The sequence below is a fragment of the Mirounga angustirostris genome, unplaced genomic scaffold, assembly GCF_029215605.1.
Source record: "Mirounga angustirostris isolate CCGP_5_RB_7025 unplaced genomic scaffold, mMirAng1.0.hap1 SCAF_5, whole genome shotgun sequence".
Classification (NCBI taxonomy): domain Eukaryota; kingdom Metazoa; phylum Chordata; class Mammalia; order Carnivora; family Phocidae; genus Mirounga; species Mirounga angustirostris.
In genome coordinates this window covers 107,356,801-107,369,433 of record NW_026991713.1, presented here as the reverse complement: position 1 = coordinate 107,369,433, position 12,633 = coordinate 107,356,801, and the positions used below count along the sequence as shown (strand labels likewise).

The window sequence follows — 12,633 nt, the reverse complement described above, 5'->3', positions numbered from 1 at the left end:
TTTTCTGAGCAACTAAAGAGAGCAACAGTGAACACTGTCCTTCAGCGAAAACTATTTATATTTATGCTATTATCCTTCAAATCAAAATCACCCCTTTGAGGATCATTGTTTGGACATCAAGCCAGGCATCTAATAAATGACTTAGACACTTAAGAGTCTACTAGAAGTGATCTTGTTTTCAAGACTTTGATTTTTAATTGCGACAAAACATTCCTACACAAATACTATTAAAATCTAGATTGTTTTAGCATTTTTGAAACACTAAGTTATATCTGCACTTAATATGTACTATACTGATAAATTCCCTCTAACAGAAAATTTTTCTTTTCTTGCACAATTTGATTTCCTACAATGAAAACATCCATGCAAGACTGGAATATTTATGTTTACATGCAATATGATTGGCAGCTCTATAATCAGCTCCTTGGACCATGGTTTCTATGGCAACAGTCTAACTGTCCATTCTTACCTGCTTTCTGGTCATCCACTGTATTGAGTTTAGTCTCGTCAGCTACTGTTAAAAGGTAAATGTATACTGGTTAGCGCAGTTAGTTCCCACAGCCCAACATGCTTCAACCATTCCCGGATCTTTTCAGTTAGGTGATCATTCTTAGGTAATATTTCATGCAAATAATATGAAACATCAAGCAAACATTCATAATCAAAAAAGGGGGGAAAAGCAGTGTCTCCATGCAAAATGCCAGTCATTTCATTTCACAGACACGTGTGTTATTTTTAAGTTAGCATATCATAATTAGCCAAGGCAATGCATCGCCAAATTTTTCTTTTATGCATGTGATAAATTAATACTTTTAGTCTTAAAGTACAAACAGCCACCAGAGAACAGCATAAATAAGTTACAGTTGATTAACAAAGGTTTTGTAAATCATCTGATCAGTTTATAGATATAATTAATTATTTTACTTTTTTGTTTGCTTGCTTTTTGGTGGATTTTGATTTAAAAAGAGACACTACCTGATTGGTGTTTGAAAAACTATGATTATTTTTCTCCTCCCATTTGCTTCCAAATACTTTCTACAACAAATATTCTCTCAAATTATTACTTCAATTACATGCCTTAATTATCAACACATAAGAGTTTCTATTAAGTAAACCTTAAAGAATAGCAGAGAAACAAAGATATCATGAAGTAGCCAAATTCTACACATGGATTGAGATAATGGTTTCTCTCCAAAACTTCTCCTTCTAGTTCAAGAATCCCACAGCCAACCAAATACTATATCAAAAAATTGGTTTTAAACAGCCAAAATTTAAAACATTTCATCTTTTCAAATAAAGATGCAGGAATATAGCATGATATGCATGTGTTTGTTTCTTTTATCATCAGGAAACATATATATTAACATACTGCACATTATGTAAACATGCCACTTATGAGAAATATGGTTATCTCAAACTCAAAGAAAAACTAATTTTTGCCAAATTGTCACATTTCACATTTATTTTCTCTATTGCTTAAAGTAAACAGACATGTGTTTGGGACTATCAATTTTAATCTGAAAGCATCTAAACCTTATTTAGATAAAGATTCATGGAGATTGTACTCACTACCTAAATCCATGCTTTTTGATTTTCGCGTTTTAACGAAATCCAATTGACTGGCATCTGAAAATTGCTTTGTGCGTTTTTCTGACATACTCTGGCGTCCAAATCCTTCTCGTTGAAAAGCAAGAACTGGATCAACATCTGGACTCAAAGAGCTGTTGTGAAAAGAAAGATAAACATAAAAATATTTACTATAAATAGAGGACATCCAACTTTAGGAAAGATCATATATGCCTGTGTGTATGAAGGTATGCATATGTGTATTCCTCAGAAATGCTGAAACTAACACAAATATAGTCCATTAAAAAAAATCTGTGGCTGAATAAGAAGTGATGGGAAAATACAAAATTAATCTACATTTAGAGTAATTCTTTCTCCGTGTGAGTTCTCTCCTCCTCTATTCCCTTCTGTTTCCTCACTGTTCTCCTATACATCATTATTTCTAAGTGATTATAAAAAATAAAGCTGATGGGGGTGGTGGGGTGGTTCAGGCAGTTAGGCATCCGACTCTTGGTTTCGGCTCAGGTCATGATCTCACGGTCATGAGATCAAGCCCTGCATCGGGCTCTGTGCTCAGCAGGGAGTCTGCTTCTCCTTCTTACTCTGCCCCCCCCACCCCTACCCCCCACTCACATGGGCTCTATCTAAAATAAATAAAATAAAATCTTTTTAAAAAAAAATAAGGCTGATGTCTTTTAGACATTGGGAGGATTGCATATTTGAGGAAAACTTTCATATATGAATATAAATACTGGCAGCAAACAAGTGACTATATGAATTGCAATCAAATAGAAGTTTGAAAAAAGAACATGTCTGGTCTTCTTATATATCCTTTATCCTGTGTTTCAGAAAAGAAGAAAAAACACCATTGTGGCATGTAGTTTCATGAGAATATAGTTTCTCAGCAATATGTATTCAACTGAGAAGAAACCAACTCAACACATCTTTATTAGAACCTATTCTGATTAATGTGTTGTGCTGGGGACCAAAGTTAAAAAAATAAAAACAAAAAGATCTCTGTTCTCTGCAAGCTCCTAAGAAAAAATACTACACCAGAAGCACCAAGCTGATGCTGTGGATGCAGAGATGGGGGAATGTCGGTGTCAGGGGGAGGCAGGAATAGCACGACTAAGCCCGGATAACATTTCATTTCGGTGACACCAACACAGTAGTTCAAGCAGAGATGATGAAGCCCATGGCAAATCATTGGTAACAGGATATAGCTGGAAGAGTTTTCCAAGTGGACATGGCAAGGGATGACATAGAATCACTCCTATTTGTAAAAATCTGTGAACACTTTAAAAAGTACTACTAAGTGTTCTGAGCACAGTTCATACAGTAAGAATGGTCGTTCTGTGTTCTGGGCACACTGAGTAAATATATCGCTCTCCTGTATCAGCACCTAGCCACCTTCCCTATCTGGCCAGGTAGGAGAAAATGCCTCCACAGCAAGCTAAACATACTAGAAGGTGAGGGGCTGCTTCCACCACGTCAGCTGAGTTTATGATAGCCTTCCTTATGCTTCTAATGGAAGCAAACTTCTCTACTCTTTATGGCCGTAGACAATTACCATCCATACTGGTAAAGGAGAGTGATCTGGTTTGGATATCCATCAAAAATGTAGCTGCAGTTTACTGTACATGAAATGATAGCTGGCTCTGAGAGAAGAGCTAAAGCAAAAATTGTAGAAAGAAAGACATCAAGGGAAATGCTTCGCCCTCAGGTTAAGTGACCTGAAATGTGTCGGGCGCACGTGTATTAATATGCTCTATAAACAGAATAGCAGCCTCCCCCGTCTGACAAGGCCAGTAAGAGAACTCAAGGACATAATGTGAAAGCCCTTTATAACTGCAAACCACCATACAAAGTAAGTTATTATCACCCCACAAAGATTGTCTATCTCAAATAATCAACATAATACAAATTATGATAACAGAAATAGGGTCCTTAAAAACCACACAGGGGAACGGCACAATCCTTCCCAATCTTTTTCACCAAGTACAGGTGAGACAAGGTAGGTGCCCATGACTCCAAATTTAAGGAAGCACTCACTCTCACGGTCATGCAAGTTCAGGGTGCACACCTGAGAATGACTCCCTCCTTATATTTTGTATCCTGGGCATCCAGCTTGCCTCCCCTTTGTCCTGGTCTCAGTACTGAGAAAAGAGAAACTGTATCCCACGGGCACTGGGAATTCAGCCCAGAGCAAGAACAACTTTATTTGGTAAAACTCTATGTTATGTCCTAATAAATGTTCTTTTCTCTGTATTCTATATTAAATCTTTTCATTTTTTAATACACCATATTTTTTTCTGTAAAACTTTGAATACATTTTTGAAATCTTCAGGGCCCCTTCACATACTACTATGCTTGCATACCATGTATATATGTATATGAGTATGCATGTATGTATTTATAACTATAGCCTATATTATATACATAATTGCATACTGCTTATACCTATTTCTTGAATTTTTTTGCATTTTTTTAAATTTTATTATGTTATGTTAATCACCATACATTACATCATTAGTTTTTGATGTAGTGTTCCAGGATTCATTGTTTGCATATAACACCCAGTGTTCCATTTAATACGTGCCCTCTTTAATACCCATCACCAGGCTAACCCATCCCCCCACCCCCCTCCCCTCTAGAACCTTCAGTTTGTTTCTCAGAGTCCATAGTCTCTCATGGTTCATCTCCCCCTCCAATTTTGCCCCCATATTTCTTAAATTTATATATGCTTGCATATCCTCTTTATGTAGTAGTATTCAGATTCTACTATGCTTACTATATTATGCTTGTAATTTCCACATATACCCCAATTGGAAAAGACAGACCTAGAAATGAAAACTAAAAACCCATTTGATAAGAACTATGACCCAATTATGCAACAGCAAACTCTAAATTATATATTTTCAATAAGAATAATAATAAAAGCTGATCTCGTCAATCATTCTGCTCATGAAATACATTTTTAATAGAAATTATTGATAAGAGCCTTTCCAAAGAAATGCAAATTGTTGGTGCCAATGTTATCTGAAAACCACACATTGGCATATCTTTTACACTAATCTCATATCTTTGGAATTATGTTGCTACTAAGATTAGAATCTGCTGTTTTACCTTGTTTCTCCTTAAAAACATTGCTAATGTTCCCTAAATCAATTACCAGATTGAAAAAAGTATATTCTATTTGTTAACAAAAGTTCAGCCATGACATATTTACCTTCCACAACTGTGCAGTGAACTGTGAACATACACAATTTAAAATGTCAAATGAGTTTGTGAGCTAATAAGAGTCTTAAAGTAACTAAATATTCTTAAACCATGACATAATTAATTCTTCCCTATCAACACACCCATTAAACTAATTTCAGACACAGTAAACAGGACACTAGAATACTTAGCAAGTTCAATTGCAAAACTGACAGCTTATTCTTTAAAGGATGTAACCATACCCTGACCCCCAATGTTATTAAAATTCCAGTTATTAATCCTGTCTTATTGCCCTTTTGTTTTCATAACATTTTCATCAAGGATTAGGGAGATACTCTCAGGCTGGAAAAGCTCACATTTCCTGCTGTGATTCCCAACAGCTGCCTTTCTTATTTGGATAACCCTTCATTCATATTCTTTTCCTTGCTCCACATTCCCCATGGCAAAATCACGCAAGTCCTCGCCATTTTATCAATGCCCTTAGGGAAATTAATGCCACAATCTATTCCTGCTAGCTACTTATTTATTTTCACCAATACAGTGCTTCAGAAGGCCCCAAACAGATCTATTCCCATGGCCACCCTCACAATCCTCATCAGGGTGGAGATTCAATGGCTTTTGTCCCAAAGTTGAATACTGCCAATATCTAATCCTTACTTTCCCTGTTGTTGCTTTCACTCAGAGAGACACAAACTGCAGCAGTGAATGGAGCAGCATCTGCGGATTTCAAATGGGATTTTACTTTATATTATAGTTTCCCCTTCTATGTTGAGCCAAAAACCTCATTCACAGATATGCTATTATCATGCAGGCTGGAGTGTAGCTCTTTTTTAAATCCTGTGGTTTCAGTAAGAATTTTTTTAAAAAAGAAAGAAAGACAAGACAGAGACAGACTTTTCAAGGATCCAGATTAACAGGTGAGACTATTCCAAGAGATCTGCAGAATTCCCAGGTACAGTGCTAGATGTTTGTGTGGTTTTGTAAGGAGCTGGGGAGGAGGGTTGGGGAGAGGGCGACTTTGCTAAGATCACCACTAAAATGTTAACACAAATCAATGATGGGCCTCCAGACTCCTCTGGTCTAATACCAATTTTTGACACAAGTCTGGGTAAGAGTAGAAAAGAGAAATGGGTAGGTGGTGAAGGAACAGTGCTGTAACATTTAAATACCATTTTGTTGATGTATTCATGGAACACCCCCAGAGAAAGGGCAATAAGAAAATTCTGATATAATGCTTCACGTGGCTTATGTTAATTATCACTACAACCTCACAAGGTCATCCCTGGGAGGGACTTGCCTTTTGGCTTATGGATGTGCATAATTACAAGGCATGCAAATTAAGGCACACATCCACACCCATGGACCACGCATTGGCTCAATAATATCAAATGCTTTCTTCTGTTTTGGAAGATTCTGGAGAAAGAAACAGCATTAGGCTGCCTCAAAAGTCACAATGTTAGAAGCAAGCGGGAAGCACTTAAAATGGCAGGGTTACAGCACTCTAAAAAAAAAACCAAGCAAACCTTTAAAAAGCCTCCTCCCACTCCCAGAGCATAGCACCTATTAATTTGACCAAAGTCATCTAATTGTTACAAACTTTCAGTCACCTCAGAGATTTGCTTAGAACTGATTTAATAAAAAGAACAATTCATCAAATTAAAACAGATCTAAAATAACCAACAGCGGAACTTCACAAATGAGTAGGTCTTTTTTGGTGAGTGGTAGTTCTGTTGTAGACTTGGCTTAGTTAATAAGTACAGCCCTGGACACGCTAAAACAACGGGGCAAGTTTATGGGGTGGAGGGGAATCTTTTATTAAAAGAGTGATAATTAAGAGTATTAAGACCATGAAAACAGAACACGGCCATAAAACAAAACTGATTAACTGTGCTTAATGATAGACCATTTCAGCATAAAATGAAGGTGATTGCAATTAAGTAATGGTTCCCAAGCCTGGAGTGCGATCTTACCAGTCTGCTGAATCACTGATTGCAGACTTTGCCCATGTGCCAGCATCCGTTGTCACGAAGCCCACATCATCGTGGGAGCTGGAAGATGACTGGTCAGAGAGATGTGGAGGGAGCACCGGCAGCCTGTCATCTTCTATAATGACAGTGTCATCTTGGGGCATGTTCACCGTGGGGGACAGCTGGTATTTACCTGGCCGGTGGGAAAAAAAAGGAAGAGAAATTCTAGATATCGATCTAAGGGCTATGCGTACGAATGGCAATACATTACAACATTAGAAAAAGTCTAAATTTCCAAACATCTGCTCAACCTGGTGGAACAAAATAGAATGAAGGAAATTTATTTTTTCACAAATAAATGGCCGGTGGAGGCCTTGAGTCTGTTCCCTTCTCTGACTCGACGGCTCTGTAGCTCTCAGCACAGTGTTCAATTTCACTGGATTCAGGTTTCCTAAAGCCACAGATGATCTCCTGAACATCTTATAAAGTGAAAATGCTACACAGATTCTAAGTTGTGAAAGTCCTTTGGAAAATTTTACCAGGAAATTTATAGGGAAGCCCTGCAGACTTATATCAATCATTCACATACTCATTTGCTGGGCATATACCGCATAGCAAGGATGTAAGAAAGACTTAAATCTCTGCCCCCAAACAGCTCACACCCTAGAGAAACAGAGAGACATACAAACACTGATAATTGACTGATGGTGTGAAGGACATGCTAAAAAGACTGTGGCCTTCACCTGGGTGGCTGGAGGCAGAGGACACCAGGGATCCTCACCAAAGTTAACCTCATAGTTGGGCTTTGAATGATGAATATGATCTTTTCTGCTAGGAGAAATGATGACATTGGTTTTACACAATGGCAACAACATCATTAAATTCATGATGGAGAAACGCTCCCAGTACATTCAGGTGACACTTCAAAGATGAGTACATGCAGAATCGAGGCCTCATGGGGAGATGGTAGGAGTGATCTTAAAAAGATAGGATCTAACTGTCCAGAGATTTTCAGGCTAAGACAGTGGGGTCTGCACATTTTTATTTATTCCATTCGGATATAATGTTCTTGGTAAGGAAAGACTCACAACTGTCTATACTGACGAGTTTCTTTTGGGGAAATCTGCTCAGGTGCATGGATCAGCATGACAGACGTTTATATTTCTTGGGACAAAATTACGATTTAAGCCCTGAACCCTTAAAGGTAAAGCTGCGGTCCAAATGATGCCACCTTCCTCCCAAAAACATCCATACTTCTTCTGGCTTCCTCCTCAAATCTTGTGCTATACTTCTGAGTAAGACCTCACTGGACAAGGCTTTGGTCCAAGTGGATACATCAAGAGAGTCCATACTCACAGAAACACACATCAGGGTATGAAGGAGGCCCCCTGCTGGCTCTCCCAACAGAGCAAGAATTGACAATTTCCCCATCACCTTGCAGTGGGATGGGAGAAGTCTCATTTTAAGTCCAACATTCAAATCTGGTAAGCCAGCTCTACTGGCTCCAACCCAAATAAAACGGATCGCTGTCCTTTCCCCATCCTAGCACCATTTTACACTTTACACAGGGTGCTCTTTCCCTTTATTATAAACCACTTTTTAAAATAGCACCACAGCAACATGTGGAGAGATTTTAACATTTTAACATCAGGCTTAAGATCTAATTTTTAAAATAAACATTCATAAGAATGTGCAAGTGAGGACTTTTTGTTTTAACATGATTCTGGCAATTATGGGATGGCATATATAGGCTTGAAGGATTTTTAAAATACATATTATTCTAGACACTCAACAAAGGGACAAAAATTAAGTTGATCCGTATCCTCTCAGGACAACCCACAAAAGAAGACATGCTAGACGTTTCAAATGCGTTGATTATTTAGCACCAACTACTTTATTATAGAAATACTGTATGTTCACTGAAACATTAACACAGATTTTATCAAGAAAAACACTCTATTTTGATTTGAAATGCATTCATTTTGATAAACTGTGAAAACTAGAAACTTTTTATAAATGCTCATGATTATAAAGCAAATCAAATTTAACTTAATTGTTTCCCTCTCCTGAATTCAAATTATTTATTTACTACTACTTGAGTTTAGGACTTCAGTAGAGAAAGACAGAAATCTAAAAAATTACCATTCATAAATAAGGTTGGACATCCTAGCACTATCACCAAAAGAAGTATTTCCTTCTCAAGACATACTTTTTTGCCCAAAAAGTGTACAGAATGACAAAACCAGAGTTATCCCTGACAGCTCACCACTGACAAGGCACGTGTCATAGCATTAAATGCCAAGTCCTCACAAAGGCAAAATTTACTGGAAGGAAAAATTACAATATAATTATTGTGTACTCGCTTTTAAACACAAAAACTAAAACTCTTGGGTTTACACAATATATTCTGAGAGACAGCCTAATAAGCAATATGGAACACTGAATGGTTCTTCATATGACAATCCTTTTTTTATAATATGCTGTGTTGAATAGAAATATTGTACCTTAAGTGATCCAAAATTTTATACATAAATGCTAAGAAATTTTCCTAATAATAAGAAAACAATTTAGCTTTTTCCTCTCACAAATGATTCTAGGGGCTAATATTTCAAAAGATTTGAGAATTCACGTTTTTCATCAGCTTCCCAACTTCTTGACATACTCGCCAAGAATTACAGTTTTTGAATCTGGATGCAGGAATATATTGGGAACAATGGACAACTAAATTATCTCACTCCATGTTCTACCAAACTCCACCTAGACAATACCTCTTAATGATAACCTGGTACATCACATACGTGAAACCTTCCAAGGGTGACCTGAGAAGCCTTTGATCGGTTTTTTGATGGATAAATATTTCTCCTTCTTCAACTAGTTAACCGACAAACTACAAACTAAAATTTAAACCAGTCAGTATCTTACAGAAGAGTGAAACAATGAGATACGAAATGATTGTTTACTAAACATTTATTCATTGGTACATTTACATAAAAGGCAATACCATTCATGACACTAGAAACAGATGAAAACTTTTCCAGTGATTTGACTCACAATAAAAATGACATTAATGTTCCATTTCTCAATGTTGAATTTCTAACAAGATAAAAATATGCTGAGCATAATTATTTTTTAAACTCACCACAAATGCATGAATATAAAAACTACTGAGGTTAATCTCTAAAACGAGTACACCAGATTTTGGTCTTGCTTTAAACAGAAAATTTCTTCAGATTAAAATTTGGAAAAAAAAAAATTAAGGTTTCATGTTCCCAAATGTCAACTTGTGATGTATTTCAGTGAACGTGTTGGTTAAATTAACCATGCCTATTATTGTTTTATGATTATTATAGTTAAGACAGTCCAGCAATTTAGAAGATATTTTTTTTAAGTCTTTTAACATGAAGCATCCTAGGTAGGCTCTCTAGAGATTTCTTTTTGATGAATATCCAGGATTAAAATCCATGATTAGTGGCAGGTAGACCCATACAGAAGACATCTGGAGAAATCTTGTCTTGGTCACAACTCTGGATGACCCGACCAAAAACTAGGGATATCGATCCAGGTTGAAGTAATGTGGGACTCATGACTCGGGAAAATACACATCCTAACTGGTCGAGGAACACAGAATGTGGCTTCCGGACTTGTCACTGGAATTTCTCTGGTCCCTAACTTCTCTGAACAGAAGATAATTCAGCTGGAGTAGATGATTTCTAAGACTGTTTTCAGAGATGAGCTTTTTTGATTTTTAGAACACAGTGGCCGCCACAACGGAACAAATTCTGTTGACTGTCTAATGCCTTTTGCTTAAAGATATGGATAAACTGATCTTAATAAAGAATGGACGTCACTAATCCTTATTGTGTGGTCTCACTATGCCCTAGAGAGGGCTACTTTTAGAAACAAGAAATATCCAAAAACAACATAAAACAAAAAATCACCATGGGATCTTGTGACAATGTTCCTTTATCTGTCGAGTGGGAGAGTGCGGCTAATGACCCCTGACATCCTGCCAAGTCTTACATCTCTTCCTTTTTTGATTTATTCTTTTAGAAGCTTCTCTCCTGAGATATGTTCCCATAGAAATGAGCTAGAAAGCCTCAAAGCTCCTTTTGGTCTAGAGTCTCACATGAGGGTTTTTCTAGGTGAAAATTCATCCTGTTTGCATACAACTAGTCATTTCTTAAAGTAATCAACTGTAATTTCAATACAAAGCTCTATTTGAATCAGAGCAGATCATAAAGTAAATACCATCACCTCCACTAGTGTCTACGTAAGGGTTATTCTAAATATATAGAAGACAATCAGCAACCAAACAAGATCTACCTGAGAGATTTCAATGTACCTAGATACTGTGCAAATCAATAAATACTAGTGCTACTGATTTAGGTTAACAGAAATTCAGTGCTCTACTATCTTATATTTGGTACCCTGTATTTTGTTTTAAGCTAACATCCTTTGCAGAATTTCTAACTTTACGTGGGAACTGACCTAGCAAACCATTTGTTTCTTAGGGCCACTGATAATGGAATACGGACTGATGAAGACTGAGTTCTCAAATTTGTAAAACTCAAGACAGATCAGGTTAAGCATATGCAATTCTCAGGGTAAAACTATAAAGGATCCCTAGTTTCCAGTAGAATATGTAAAAAACTATGTTAAGAAAATACCCAAATCGTTCAACATTAACTTGGCCTACCAAAAAAGGGTAAAGAGTCTTTCACCCCCAACCCAAAAGGGCATGCACAGTACATCACAAAGCACACAGCTGGGAGGGAAGCTGCTGCCCAGGGGAAAGCATCTGGAGCCTTAAAAGTCCATCACATCGCTAGAGGAGGGAAGGGAAAACAACAGTAATGCAAATGGAAGTGGACTAACGAAGCCACAGCTAACAAAATCAGGGTAACAGACTATGAAGAAAATGAAGGAGTCCTCAACCCATTATATACAGCACTTCAAAAGGTCACTAGGTGAATTTTGGGGTTTTTTGGTTTTTTAGATTTAGTTTTTCAGCCTTCCTCTGAAGCATCAGGGATTGGAGGCAGGACGCAGGTTACAGGAACTGGTGGACCAATGGTCTGATTCAGTATGGCAAGTCCTATGTTCCTATAATAAAGGGGAAATTACAGCATATCACTTTGTATGCACACAGATCCAGGGACACATGCACGCTCTTTCTCTCTCAAGGGGTCTGAATTTTCATTAATGAAAAAAGTATTTAACAAAGATAAAGTTTTACACCAAAACCAAGAAAGTATGGAAAATGCAACGGCAGTGAAGAGAATGATCATTAAGAAGCAAAGATTAGTGTGGTGATCTCTGTGCACTGTGTGGCATCTGACAGGTGCACAGTGGTTTTAGCATCCTTCCCCTACTTCCATTTATGCCAAGCAGGCAAAAAAGAAAACCACTGACAAAGTAAAACCAGAGGGCTGGCAGGTCTAAGTCCTATGTGCAACAAAATAAGGAATTGAGAATTTAGCATCTTCTCCGAACTAGAAAGCTAGAAGGACCAAAGGAAGACCAGAAAATTCTACTAGTCATGTTTATGTGTTTTTCCTGTCATGCCCAGGAGAGAGTTCCCTGTAGGCAGAGATTGTGTCTCACTCATTTTTGTATCTACAGCAAAAGTGTGTACACAAACGTCTTGTCAATGGTAGGCTTTCCATAAATGTCCACTGGCGAATGAAATAAATTCTTGTTCCAAAGAAGCTTCATAATGGAAACTTGAATTGTATTAAATCTTCATTAAAGGTTTCAAAATGGCGTTAAATTTAGGGTTTTATTTTCGAGCCTTGCAAAACACACCAGCAATAAAACTGTTTTATGTCAGGTGCTATTTTAATCGAAACAGCTGCTTATGTTTTAAATTTGAAAACTCTCG

General features: G+C 37.2%; 1 protein-coding gene across 23 annotated transcripts in view; it reads right to left on the bottom strand.

Moving 5' to 3' along the window:
• The window catches only part of PARD3 (par-3 family cell polarity regulator), a 665,712-nt gene that overhangs the window by 216,536 nt on the left and 436,543 nt on the right, over positions 1–12,633 (bottom strand). For 12 of the 23 annotated variants that reach the window (XR_010411651.1, XM_045874201.3, XM_045874191.3 and 9 more), the window contains 3 exons: positions 6,756–6,945; positions 1,570–1,721; positions 470–514 (listed from right to left, as the gene is read on the bottom strand). Coding sequence is in view for 22 of the 23 variants with exons in the window: in XM_045874201.3 (XP_045730157.1) it covers positions 470–514; positions 1,570–1,721; positions 6,756–6,945 (387 nt within the window). In the remaining variant the exon portion in view is untranslated. The remainder of the gene's footprint in view (positions 1–469; positions 515–1,569; positions 1,722–6,755; positions 6,946–12,633) is intronic. The other 11 variants (XM_045874199.3, XM_045874205.3, XM_045874202.3 and 8 more) reach the window with 4 other exon arrangements.